Source organism: Marmota monax, unplaced genomic scaffold, assembly GCF_021218885.2.
Source record: "Marmota monax isolate L192 unplaced genomic scaffold, Marmota_monax_Labrador192_F-V1.1 WCK01_AAM20220418_F8-fsc00065, whole genome shotgun sequence".
NCBI classification, from domain to species: domain Eukaryota; kingdom Metazoa; phylum Chordata; class Mammalia; order Rodentia; family Sciuridae; genus Marmota; species Marmota monax.
Genome location: NW_026694038.1, coordinates 7,369,975 through 7,383,113, shown reverse-complemented (window position 1 = coordinate 7,383,113; position 13,139 = coordinate 7,369,975). Strand labels below are relative to the sequence as shown.

General features: G+C 39.4%; 2 protein-coding genes across 8 annotated transcripts in view; one reads left to right on the top strand and one right to left on the bottom strand.

Moving 5' to 3' along the window:
* Gsap (gamma-secretase activating protein) overlaps positions 1 to 13,139 on the bottom strand; it is a 162,926-nt gene that overhangs the window by 46,399 nt on the left and 103,388 nt on the right. Inside the window, exons 31-32 of one of the 4 annotated variants that reach the window (XM_058585497.1) lie at positions 6,558 to 6,694; positions 481 to 6,200 (exon numbers count right to left, since the gene is read on the bottom strand). The exons of 2 other annotated variants lie outside the window; for them this stretch is intronic. In XM_058585497.1, coding sequence (XP_058441480.1) covers positions 6,603 to 6,694 — 92 coding nt within the window. In that variant the 3' untranslated portion in view covers positions 481 to 6,200; positions 6,558 to 6,602. Of the gene's footprint in view, positions 1 to 480; positions 6,695 to 13,139 lie in introns of those variants that run through there. One more of the 4 variants, XM_058585496.1, reaches the window with a different exon arrangement.
* Positions 1 to 13,139, top strand: part of Ccdc146 (coiled-coil domain containing 146) — a 140,191-nt gene that overhangs the window by 124,011 nt on the left and 3,041 nt on the right. For 3 of the 4 annotated variants that reach the window (XM_046464099.2, XM_046464101.2, XM_046464097.2), the window contains 8 exons: positions 272 to 442; positions 2,326 to 2,414; positions 2,505 to 2,669; positions 4,200 to 4,424; positions 5,846 to 6,074; positions 8,783 to 8,911; positions 9,705 to 9,842; positions 11,436 to 11,684. In XM_046464099.2, coding sequence (XP_046320055.1) covers positions 272 to 442; positions 2,326 to 2,414; positions 2,505 to 2,669; positions 4,200 to 4,424; positions 5,846 to 6,074; positions 8,783 to 8,911; positions 9,705 to 9,842; positions 11,436 to 11,684 — 1,395 coding nt within the window. The remainder of the gene's footprint in view (positions 1 to 271; positions 443 to 2,325; positions 2,415 to 2,504; positions 2,670 to 4,199; positions 4,425 to 5,845; positions 6,075 to 8,782; positions 8,912 to 9,704; positions 9,843 to 11,435; positions 11,685 to 13,139) is intronic. The other variant, XM_046464100.2, reaches the window with a different exon arrangement.

Genomic DNA, 13,139 nt, shown 5'->3' with positions numbered 1-13,139 from the left:
TTAAAAATTCAATTTTTGTTTATTCAAGCTACTTTTGACAAATTTGAAAACTTTTTTTTATCTCATAGTCATTTGACAACAGGCTAAGAAAATTTCATTGTGTTAACTCACTAGTTTGCACATTCTTTTATTGAAAAAACAGAGGGAAATATGGTGGAGTTGCTTTGTTTTATATTTTAATAAATCTACACAGGATTACAAAGGTAGTCCAAGATACTATCTTCATTATATTCCTTCAAACAAATTATAACTATGTTGTGGTTTTCAAAAGAAAGTTCTATCAGAAGCTGAGTTAAAGTTGGTAGAAAAGCAAGTTATAGAAGAAAACAAGCTTTTAAAGGAGCAAGAACACTTCCGAGAACTGCTGTTCCACCTTGTCCGTATGACACAAATCAAAATTGATGAAAAGGACCAAAAGTCCAAGGATTTCCTGAAAGCTCAGGTAATTGCACTTATCACTACAAAAAATTCTGAGGGGGCTCATTTTGGTGCAATGTTTATTAGAAATCTATTGCTGGAAATCTCCTTCATATCCCAGTAACTATAAATTTTTCATGAATGAGACTTGGTCATGCACTGAAAAATAGTTCTAGAATTCAATTAGCAATAGTCAGCAATCTACAGAAAAGAAAAAAAGAATCACAGTAAGCAGAGGATTTGAACAGTTGGTGATTTCAGTACAATAACTGGGCGGGTTTGGGGGGGGGGTCCCTCCAGTGGACAGGGCAGGCAGGTGCATGGGCCACAGATAAAACCTGGGATCCACTACCATTTCTGATCCCACTGTGATTTGCCTAGAAACAACTTGAGCAGTAGCATTTGACAATTCCCCCACCCCCAGGTTTATCCAGCAAGCATCATTCAAACCAGTACCAGGATACCCTTGCTTATTGCTTCTCACTCCATGATTTCTCACAGACTCCTGCAGAGTACCAGAGAGGGCCTGGTGCAATATCCCAAAATAAAACCTTCCTGTCATGCTAGCTAAAATTCTAACATTAGAATCATTTGTTCCATGTAAGGATTATATCCAGATTATACCCAGAAATTCCTTAAGGGATATGATATGACATATTACTAAGAGTATTTGAATTTATCATATGAGCCATATATTGGCCGTTTCCAAGTGAAACCTTTGTTCTCATTTTGGATAAGTATTTACATAGGACAACACTTCTTCTCATTTTCCAGAAAAAAACAAAACTCACACCAGAATATTTGTAGCAATGGGATTAGATTTTGCAGAGAGAAAGATCTAATCATAGCAAACTCTTCACATCCTCTATTCACTATTTTTCCATTTTAACATTTGAGAAACTGAAAGAAGTTCATCTTAGTTTACACAGGGGAAGATGGGAGAAGGGATATCAAATGGCAAAACCAGAGAGCAGGAGAGGTGAGATAGGGAAGGTTACTCAATCCACATTTTGATTTTGATTCCATCATGAAGACTTCAATAATCCCAGTAGAGTCCCTGGGACAGGTGGATTCCAACAGAGTAAAGAAGGGGAAAATGGTTGCAGGAATGGGAAGGAAAGGCAACCAGACAGGAGAGAGGGTGTTAGGGGAGGAGCAGAGTAGCAAAATCAAAATGAGCTCATTCATATTGAAACATAGATATTTCTTCCTTTTGAGATCTGGAAGCTGATAAAGGGAAAATATTTATTCCTTGAGTGTTCTTAGCAGTGGGAATTGCTCCATTAAAGCTATAGTTTGCTGTCATTTCTATAAGAAGGCATTAGAGCTTATCATTTTCCTTTCATACAACATCTACATTCCTTTTTTTAAAAAAAGATAAAAGGTATAGAGGAAATATAGTGTCATCTATCACCCCCCCCAAAAAAATAGAGTAGATGGAATTACATTTTTATACCTATTTAATTATTCACACAGTTACCTAAATATTAGTTTCTTCTTTTCCATTCTGAGAGTTATGGAAAAGCACTTTAAACATTGTTTCAGCCTCTCATGAAATATTGGAGGGTTTCATGCATAAAAATTTTCGCAGCTTCCTATAAATCATCTTTGCTTGTCTATCTTCCAGAAACTTTACACTCACCCTGTCCAGTGATACAGTCCACAATTACTCTTCTCTCAATAGTTCCTCAAACCCAACCTGTATAGACAATCTCTCGTCCTTATGTTACCCTTTGGCCTCGCCCATTTGAACCAGTTCAGCTAGCAATTTTCAGATGTGCCCCGAGTCCCTCCAACTGATCTACATAACCCAGTATGCCAAGAGAAATGATTCCTTCACCGATGGGAATGAAGTGGGGTTCAGCTGGGGGTATTCATATTATTTCATATATAAGGTTTATATTTCAGCAAAAATATAACAACATTGTTAAAGAAATCAAAGCAAAGGATCTTGAAATCAGAATATACAGGAAGAAAAAACGTGAAATTTATCGAAGGTAAGGAAAAAAATCACATGGTTATCTATTTGGTGGTGCAAAGTTGATTTTTTTATTTTACAAAGTTCAAAAAACTTTGTATTTTCACAGGCTCAGAGAGTTTGCAAAGTTGTATGACACAATTCGAAATGAAAGAAACAAGTTTGTTAACCTACTTCATAAAGCTCACCAGAAAGTAAATGAAATAAAAGAAAGGCATAAAATGTCATTAAATGAACTGGAAATTTTAAGAAATAGTGCCATTACTCAGGACAGGTAAGAGTTACAATAACTATAATCCTTTGAAAGTCATACTGGGGAATCTTAAGATCGAAAATAGTAGTTTAGAGAGCTGGGAAAGCCCTGTTTAAATACTGTTTCCTAGATAATAATCTAAGCTTTGGAACACAATTGCTTATGCTTGTTTGGGAGACACACTTTTTTCTTTTTCCATATTTTTTATGGATGCATCATAGCTGTGCATAATGGTGGATTTGTTGTTACACGTTCATACATGCACACAATATGACAATGTAACTGGACCGTTATCCTTCCCCAGTATTTCCCTTCCACTATACTGCTCTCCTTTCAATTTTCATGAAATTTTCCCAACTACCTTCCTTTTCTTTTTTCCTCTCTAGCTTCCACATGAGACAAAACATACAACCCTTGACTTTATTTCCCTTAACATAATATTCTCAAGTTCCATTAATTTTCCTGAAAATGACAATTTCATTCTTCATTATGGCTAAATAAAACTCTATTATGTATGTATATCACATTTTCTTTATCCATTGCTGGACAAATATAATGTATAAGTATTTAATATGATTTTATGATTGTCATTTGCCCAATTAGAAAAATCCAACTCTGGTAATCTGCACTTGTTAGAAAACAACCAAATTGTCTATTAGTCTGCATCCTCTGGTTGTAGATTTAAAGCATCTAATGAACCTACAGGAGGCAATACCGGAGAGCAATTAGGAGAGGGGGTTTCCTAGATGCAGATCCCAGCTCTGCCACATACTAGCTGACTGACCTTGAATAAGCTAACTTTTATCTCTAGACTCACTTTCCTTTTCCATTAGAAGAGTCTTTATTGCATAGGACTTTTTATTATTATGTGAGCTAATTGGTGTAATAGCACACAGAAGGGTGTCTGGCAAATGGTAGTTTTATTGATTTATTGTTTGCCATATGCTACATTGGACTCTTTTACTCATGTTAGATCCTGATCTCCTGAGTCTACACAATGTGAACTTTTTCCATTGGCTTTTTATTGTCCAGTTTCCTTTAATAAACACATTACAAAATGGCTTCATTTGGAGAGTGGTGGGTATAGAAAGAATAAAATATAATTTCCCAATCAGGTTCTCACCCAACAGGAAAGTTAAATATCATTTACAGAGGCTGTGATCTCATTCAGCACCAATTATGGCCCACACTAAAGTGCAGGCACCAGCTCAGGTCCAATAGATGCCTTCAGATAGGACCACCTTGTCCTCAGGAGAGCAGCCTCTGGAGGACAGCAGAGCAAGGATGACTGACTATAGTTTCTTGCTTTGACAAAGGGGGGGAGGAGTGGCACAACCCTGGGCACCAAGGAAAGGTGTCCTATTCTGGATGGAGGGAAGAGTCTGAGACCTGGGACGATTACAAAAACTCCTGAATGGTATCCGGAGTATCACTACTATTACTACTGTCATTTCAAGAGCCATGTGAAAACAAGAGCTACTTTGAAATGCTTATGTCTCAGAAGTCCTCATTAGACTCATAATCTTAGCCACTGTCCCGTTATTTTAAAAGAAAGCTACAAAATTCTGTGTTGAAACATGCCAACAACGTTACTATCAGAGAGAGCATGCAAAATGATGTGTGCAAAATCTTATCAAAACTTCAAGAAATGAAAGAGAAGAAGGAAACCCAGCTAACCAGCATGGACAGACTTGCCAATACGATCACAACGATAGAAGAGGAGATGGTGCGACTCCGCAAAAAGTATGAGAAGGCTGTGCAGAGGCGAAATGAAAGGTAAGGGCCAGGAACCTAGTGTGAGAACAGGGTACCAAAGTATGTGACTTAGATATGTCACCCTTACTCCTCCTAGATTTGACAGGAGTGAGGGACATGTGACATTCAGATTTCATTAGCCTTTAGAGGAGGTCTTGCCTAAAAATAAGAACTGCTATCCTTGTAAATGAAACAGGCAAAGAGGAGGCGATGGGAGGTTATTCACTTTTAAGATCAACACCTTTTCTCAGGCTACCATTCAGGATATCTCTGATATCAAATTCTTTTCACATAATTGACATAAACAAACTGGTATTCATTTTGGTGACAAGTTTGATCTTATTACATTTATCAAAGCCATTCTCTTAGCTCATTTTCTCAACAATAAGACCCTTAAATGGTCTTATTTCTTCCAGGCTGCAATTGTGCCATTAATAAATTTATATTCTAGCAGTTTCCCCCAAGTTGCTTGTGCCCTGAGAAACTGGAATGTGTGGTTGTAGAGCCCTGTAGTAATGATGCCTGGTATCTGATTTTTTGTTCTGTGTGAGGCATTGGAGTGCTTGACCATCAGACTACAAAAAGACCGTAAAACATTGCCCCTCACTTCTGCTGAGACTATTGACATGAGAAACTTTGACAGAGAAATAGTTAAAGGTGGAATTCTGGGTAATGCATACACAACGGGTATAGAAAGACCTTTAGGGTCCTTGAGTAGCACTTTTTCTAAGGGTAGATGAATGTGTTCTCTGAGCGGAGGTAATATATCTTATTTGGTTCCTAAAACAGACCAAAGCATTTAAGCAAATGCTTTGCTCCCAGGCCCCGGCCAGACCAGAGCTACAGGAGTTAGTTAGAAATTCCTTGTTTCTTTCCCATAGTCTCCTCTCAAGGAGGGGGGTCTTAGGGGTCACCCCCACTCATCAGCATGATTACAAAGGGCATATTTTTGCCTGTTTATGGGGAAATTAGCATCAAAAAATATTCAACTTTAAAAGAACCTAGTGGGCCTGGCAACTTGATATAGAGCAGAATTACCCCCAAAACACATTCTCTGGCCCCCTGCCTGTGCACTTCTGGTCAGGATTTTGTTGGCAAATCTGGCCCAAGAACAGGGTCTGCAGAAAATCAGACTATGGGATTACTTTGTTCACACATGGGGAATGACATTCTTTCCTGCCCCCCAGAAAACCTTTGAAACCCACAGAGACACTGCAGCCAACTAATCACATGGTTGGCCTAAGTGTCAAGCTGCTAAACACACCTCCAGGAAAATCCAGTGTGCAGTTTTAACTAGAAAAACATCAGTAAGTATCTCCCACCCTCTGGAATTTTCCTGTGTTGTGTGTTTGTATGTACCCAAAGCTAGAGGGAACTACAGTTAACTAGTGAAACAGTAGCTTTAGCATTCACTTAGCCTCTTCCTTTGAATTTGACCACAGTGGTGTTCAGCTGATTGAGCGAGAAGAAGAAGTGTGCATTTTTTATGAAAAAATAAATATCCAAGAGAAGTTGAAACTAAATGGGGAAACTGAAATACATGTCCTGGAAGAAAAAATCCGATTCCTAAAACTGAAGATAGCCGAGAAGCAAAGACAGATTAGCGTGACAAAGAAGTTACTGCCAGTCAAGAGTGCCTTGGATGCCGATCTTGCGGTGCTCCAGATTCAGGTGGGAGAGCTGTCCTGGGACACTTCCTCACATCATTTGCATTTGTCTCTTACCTTAATTAGTTTGTAGATCACTTGAGTTCTTGCATGTAAACCAATCCATGCTACTCCTGGTGCCTGTAGCAACCTATGAATGATGTCTTGTTTGAAAATACCTTTAAACATTACTCTGGGATGGAATCTGAGAAGGCTTCATAGCTATAGATTGTTCTCTCATGAAGCATCTCCTGCTTTCCCCCTTTTTCTAGCTCAGCTTCCTCATATCTTAAAACTTCAGCAATCTAGGCTGTCAATAGCCACAGCATAATTATGCTGCTGATGCTTGCTGGGAACAGCTTGGGCACCATGTGTGGTCCTCTTGTCCTCTGGAGCAAGTGATTACCTGAAGCTTGCTGCTTATTAATGTTCAGTCACATAGAATGAGATTTAATCTCTAATTCCCCTATAATTTAATAATGAACAAGAGGTTCATGTGGGGACTTACCTCATCAGACCAAACACTCAGTGCCTGTTCCACTTCTGTGCCACATCAGTGCAGCCTCTGGACTGGTCCCTTCCTTGGTCTACATCTACTCAAGATCAAGGCCTTTGAACAGATTTTAGTGAAGACCTGAGGCAACTCTGTATGGGGTTATATTACAGAAAGGCAAGGAACTTCAAATTAGATCTAAGAAATCTATGCCCTTCAAAGTCCTTTGGGGCCACTCTGTCTCAGGGATGCCCCCCACCCCCAGGTGCTTTGCCCCATGCAGCACCCCCACCTGGCTCAATTTCACTGACTGGTCTTTCATCTCCCATTTCCCTCCACAGCTTCATTGTCCCACACTATCCTCCAGTCACTGAATTTTTTATAGTAATTCAGCTCTCTCCCAAAATGTAGCTTCAGGTCTGTCTTTGCCCATTCATTCTCAACTATCAGGATGTCCAAAAAGACTTTAAATTCAGTAAGATCAAAAATAGAACAATGTCTTCTCTGTGAGCATATTCTTTGTGTGGACCACAAATCAATAATTCCATCCACTGAAAATTGTTTTCAGAAAAAAAATACTTGGCATTTCATTAGATAAAATCATCCACTGTGAAATGTGAATGCAGTTTTACCCAAAAGGAAAATATTTAATACTACTTGCCGTGCATGACGATGGTGAGCCATTATCATTTTGATTGCTTATTAATCGAAATGTGTGCTACATCTTATCAGTTACCTATTTTAGCAGGGTGAACTCTATGCTTAGGAACAGTTGGATAGAAAGTTTCCCATTCATCTTCAAACTGCATTTAATCACACATGCTCTGGAAGGATGTGATGCAAAATTTCTAGATTCAAGTACATCATGTTTGCACTCTGTCCTCCAGGGCCGGATCCTCATCATATCCTGTTATTGGTTTCAGACGCAGTGTTTCAGCTTTTTTTTTTTTTTCAAGTCATCTTTGTTGTATTATTTCAGAACTCTATTAAGCTTCCCCACCACCACGTTATTTGAAACAGTTTTTAATTGTCCAACAGACTAATACAGAACTATCATGAGTCATGATCTCCTGGATCCTGTAATAACAACTCCATTTTAGGGATCTTAGAAGTCTCTTGAACTATTTTAGGATACCAAGACACTTTTATAGAGAGAAAGTGAACAGTTTCTCCTCAGATGCCAATGGGGGAATAAAATGAAGGCACTTTGATAAACACTGCATTTTTGTTTCTCAGTTTTCTAGTTAAGGGAACATTGTGTTAGCAAGAACTTAAAATCTTAATATAGAATTGAAGTATATGTGGGATTAAGTGCTATTAAGGAATGTAGAAAGGAAGGAAAAAATTATTACCATTAAAAAAAATTTATGAGGAGGAGGAGCATTGATTGGAATTTTTAAAATCCTATCTGTGCCACTCTTGGGCATGTTGTAAAATACTTCAAATCTGTTATCTCATTTGATGGATCAACTCTATTGATTGAGCCTTATCTTCCCATGTGACCATTGAGGAAACTAAGGTTCAGAGAAATGATTTGCCTGATCACATAAGCCTTCAGTAGAAAGTTGAAATAATGCCTCTTGATTGTCACCATGCTCCACATCTCTCATTATAAAGAAAAAAACTAAGTGTGCCTATCATTTCTGTATGAGTGTAGTCCTGTTTCTTCATCTATCTCCAAGTTTCAATGATTCAACAAATTGATATATAAAGCATTATATTAAAGATTTAACAAAAATATACACATGACTGATGCTAAGAATTTCACTGTGTGACCCCATAATTAACAACTTTCTTCTTTTGGAGGATGCCATTAAGCCTATTGCCAGCAAATGGTTTTAAAGTGGAGTCAGCATATTATATGCTAGCTACCCTGGGCTCTGTAACAACCTGCAACACAAAAGGATAGGCTGTATATTTTTGAGTCCTATAACCATGCAGCATCCCACACAAAATGGGAAGCAATCGAAGGGCTGTTTGTGAACTCAGCTTTTTCTCTGACTCAGAAGCCAGACTTGTTTTGCATAGTCAACCCTAGGCATCATCCTCATGGTCCCATGAGTGAACAGAAACACTGTTAACCACAAGTCCCAACTTTCGGGTGTTAAGAAAACAGTTCTCCTCTACCCTTGCCTGGATTGGGCCTACTAAAAGGCTCTAGAGACCCTGGCCACACAAGCCTAAGATTTACTGAGCTGGAGAGTTAGTTTTAAAACTAATGTTTGTTTGTTATTTAACAGTTTGCACAGTGTACAGACAGAATAAGAGACCTGGAGAAACAGTTTATAAATCCTGGGGATAAAAACAGAATCCGTCTCCTTCGAGGGAAGGACCTGACAGAAGCAGAAATGATCAAAAAATTAGATGAGGTAAACAGCCTTGCTTAAAACTTCATCTACTTGCCTCTTGTGTACAGTTTCAGAGATACCTGTGGTCCTGTTTCCTGTTATGCTGAGAGACCTATCCATTATTCCAGCCACTCATAGAGTCCTTTTACTGTAACCTAGCAAAAATTTTTAAAATGGATTTAGACACTTACCAAAAGTAAAAGTCCAGTGCTTCAAGATTCCTAAGACACCATTCCCTCAGGGCTAAAAGCAACCATTTTGACTTCTTGAATGAATGGATCAATTTGTCTTACTGATCAAAAGAATGATAATTTTGTACTGGGCAGAGCTGAGAGGTCCAAAGTCTACCATGGAGGTAAGAATTTCCAGTGCTATCTGGAGCTATTGAAAGAAGCACTGGGGAGATTAGGCTTTACATCTAGAGAAACAAACTATAAATGACTGAGAGAATTTTCCAAAACAAGTTTGCCTTGTTCTCAGAATGAATTCATTTTACAATGAGAAAACCTAAGCTTTTCAAAACATTGGAGCTTCATTTGGCAAACAACTACTCAACTATTACAACTGTGGACGCTTGATGGAAGTAGGCCCTAGTCCACCAGGAGGGAAGAACTCCCAGAGTTATCTGGAGGGGGCTGGGGCATGGGAAGTCTTGACTTGGCTCAATCTCCAAAATCTTGCAACAACTGAGAAAGCAGTGTCTCTCCACCACTCGGGGGTGGGGTGGGAGTCAGGTAGTGCTCCAATTAGGAAAGAAGATTGTGCCTTGCATGAGTGTTTTCTTTTTTCTTCCTATTGAAATTGTTTTCAACAGCTGGAACTACAGTTGGCCAAGAAGGAGGAGAAGTTACTAGAGAAGGATTTCATCTTCGAACAGGTCTCCCGACTTACAGACAGGCTCTGCAGCAAAACTGAGGCCTGCAAACAGGACACGCTGCTCTTAGCCAAGAAGGTCTGCCTGAAACCCACCCTCTCTCTTCTGCCCCTACTCCTGTATTAGCTCTCATTTTCCAGGTTGCTTTTTTTATTGAGAGAAGCCCTGGAGAGATTAGAGAAACATAAAACTATAAAATGACTCCAAATTGTCCAAAACAAGTTTGTCTTGTTCCCTGAATGAATTCATTTTACAATGAGAAAAACCTAAGCTTTTCAATAATAGTAAATAAGTTATCAGGCAACCACTCAAGTATGAAAATTGTTATCTTTGTATTTCATGCACAAAATTAAATCCTAATGCCTTTTGAACAGGCCTCACTTATCCAGTGGTTTGTAGGAAAGGCTCCAATTCCAAACTCAGCTTCCTTGAAGAGCAGAACAGACACACTATACCCAGGCTGACTACACCATGAGGTGCAGCCACCACCAACGAGGAAAGGCCAATAACATGGAGCTTCAAAATTACTGGGGGCGGAACTACTAAAAGCTATGCTAAAAGTTGCAGTCACAGGAAAGGAGGTTGGGGATTCAGACATATCAGGACTAGACTCAGCACCTTGAGCAATGAGAAGATGGGTCATTCACCTGGCCCCTGTAATCCCTGGCAACATCTCGCCAACACAGGGATTTCAGCACTCAGCCATTGTCACTGAACTCTTACTTTGTGCTACTCTCATGCTAGGCTGTGAGGGCAAAAACAAAGAGGAAGGGACACCTTGTCCACCTTGTATGATGTTCAGCAGGGGAGACAGAAGATGATAGATAATGGTGGTGGCTATATCCCAGATTGGGGGCTCCAGAAGGCAGCAATAGTTTCTCATTCTTAAGTTTCCCCAGTGTCTCACATGTACTAGACTCTAGAAAAACATCCATGAATACATAATCCTATTCTAGAAAGGTTGGGTACACTAAATAGGAAAGATAGTAAATCTTAGGGTACTTTCATTTTTATTTGGTTTTTATCTTTGTCCTCTGGCCACTTCTAATAGACTGATCTGTCCAGTGGCAGCTCTATAGTTCACAACTTTACCTCCTAAAATAATCACTAATACTTACTTAAGCTCATGAATTTGCACACCCCATGTTTCTGTAAATGTTGCCACCTTCCTTCTGCAAAATGAATTTCCCTTCTTGAGGAAAAGTCACTTTCTTTTTTTAAAATGAGGGCTTATTTGTCAAAGCTCAATGTCTCCCTGGAAGGTACCTGAGAAATGATAATAGTGACCACTTTGACATGGCCAGCAAAGCTCTAGTTCAGCTGGGTAAGATACAAACTATTAACTTCAGCCAGAACTGAAGCATTAAGACCATTCTCTCATCTCTTTTTCTCACCTCTTAAAAACAGACACTAAACTTCCCCTCCATGCTGTTCACTGCAAAATCAAGTAACTGATAAACATTTTCTTTCTTCATACACCAGGGTGTTGGGCTCAATCCCTGAAGTCTCATTCATTTCTTATTTTCCATAAATTGTTAAACCTTCCTTCCTTCAGGTAAGAATGCTGCCCCCCTCACACACACACCATTACAGACAGCCAACAGACTGCCATTTTCTTCAAGTCTTCATGGAATGTACATATTGACTAAACCTTGGGCTCTTTGATTCTAGATGAATGGCTATCAGAAAAGGATCAAAAATGTTACTGAAAAAATGATGGCTCTTGTTGCTGAGCTGTCCATGAAACAAGCCCTGACCATTGAACTCCAGAAGGAAGTCAAAGAGAAAGAAGAATTCATCTTTTATTGCAATTCTAGGTTAGAAAAAGGTCTGCCACTCAATAAAGACATTGAGAGAGAATGGATGAAAGTACTTCGAGATGAAGAATTGTATGAAATGGCCCTCGCTGAAAAGTTTCGGGTAAGCTTTGGCTCCCATATTGCATTTGTAAAGTGTGCCAAGAAAGGCCAGACACAGTCACTGTAATCCCAGCAATTGAAGAAGCTGAGGCGGGAGGATCACAAGTTTGAGGCTAGCCTCAGCAACTTAGCCAGACCTTTTCTCAAAAATAGAAAGGACTGGAGATGTAGCTCAGTGGTAAAGCACCCCTGGATTAATAAAAAAAAAAAATTTAAGTGTGCCAGGAAGGGCTGTTTTCTGGGGACCAGTCTTCCTATGTAGGTGGTCTATTCTTTATTCAAAATGCTTGGGACCAAAAGTGTTTTGGATTTTCTCATATTTCAGAATATTTGCATATACATAATGAGCTATCTTGGGTATAGCACCTATTTATATTTCATATGTACATTACACACATAGCCTGAGTTTTTACTACAACCCACGGTGATGTCAGCTATGGAATTTTACACTTGTGACATCCTGTGTTCAAAAAGTTAGGACTTTGGAGTATTTTTGGATTTCAGGTTTAGGGGTTAGGGATGCTCAGCCCATTTATGAAAAATGTCTTCCTCTCCTACACACAGTCCCAAAAGACATTAAAAAGAAACTTGTTATATTACATAGATAAGTCAAAGTATAGCAGTGCACTTGGAGAACACTCAATAAGCATCAAGTCCCCTCCCAGTCCTACTCCCAGGGCTCCCACCAGCATGGCACTGGCTTCGTCCAAAGGTCTCCAGTCTTTCTTCTCACACCCTTGCTCAGATACCTGCCTCTTCTGTGTTCACAGCACATTGTAAACTTCCACAATATCATGCATATCAAGGTGATTGCCACTGCCTTCTACAGACATCACACCTGGTATGCATCACAGGCCTCCAGGCCACTCCTTTCTTCTCCCACCTCTGGCCTAAGTCTCTTTCTACCATTGAATCCATACACAAGTTTGGTGCCCCGTTCTTCTGTCTACCCTCATAAGCTTTCAGTAGATTAAGATAGAATCAAGCATCTCCTGCCAAGGAGATGGCATCCTGGGGTACAATTCAGACTGTCAAGTGAATGTCCCTAAGAGGATCACTATTTATCACTAAGCCAAGTAAAATGTACAGTCTGAATCCATACTAGGACTACAGAGCACAGGGTCTGATTTGTAATTTCCATACCATCTGGGACGAGCCTTTCCAGGGCTATACTTTCCTGGGACTATACTCTTCATCATGTAGAGTTTACATTAGTGCCCTAAGATTATTTTCCAGAGGCACGGCAGAAATATTGAAGACCTTGAGGCTCAAACTGCTGACCATTTCTCTCTTCTGGTTCTATTTATTGTCTAGTCTGTTGTAAATTTGCTCATCAGTCACTTAGCAAAGAAAATATTACTGTTCTGCCTTTGTAAAAAGTGCAGAAATAATTAGCTCTTGATGAGAGACTGAGGTTGGAATGCAGTGCGTCTAGAACCCAACAAGCAGTTTTTGA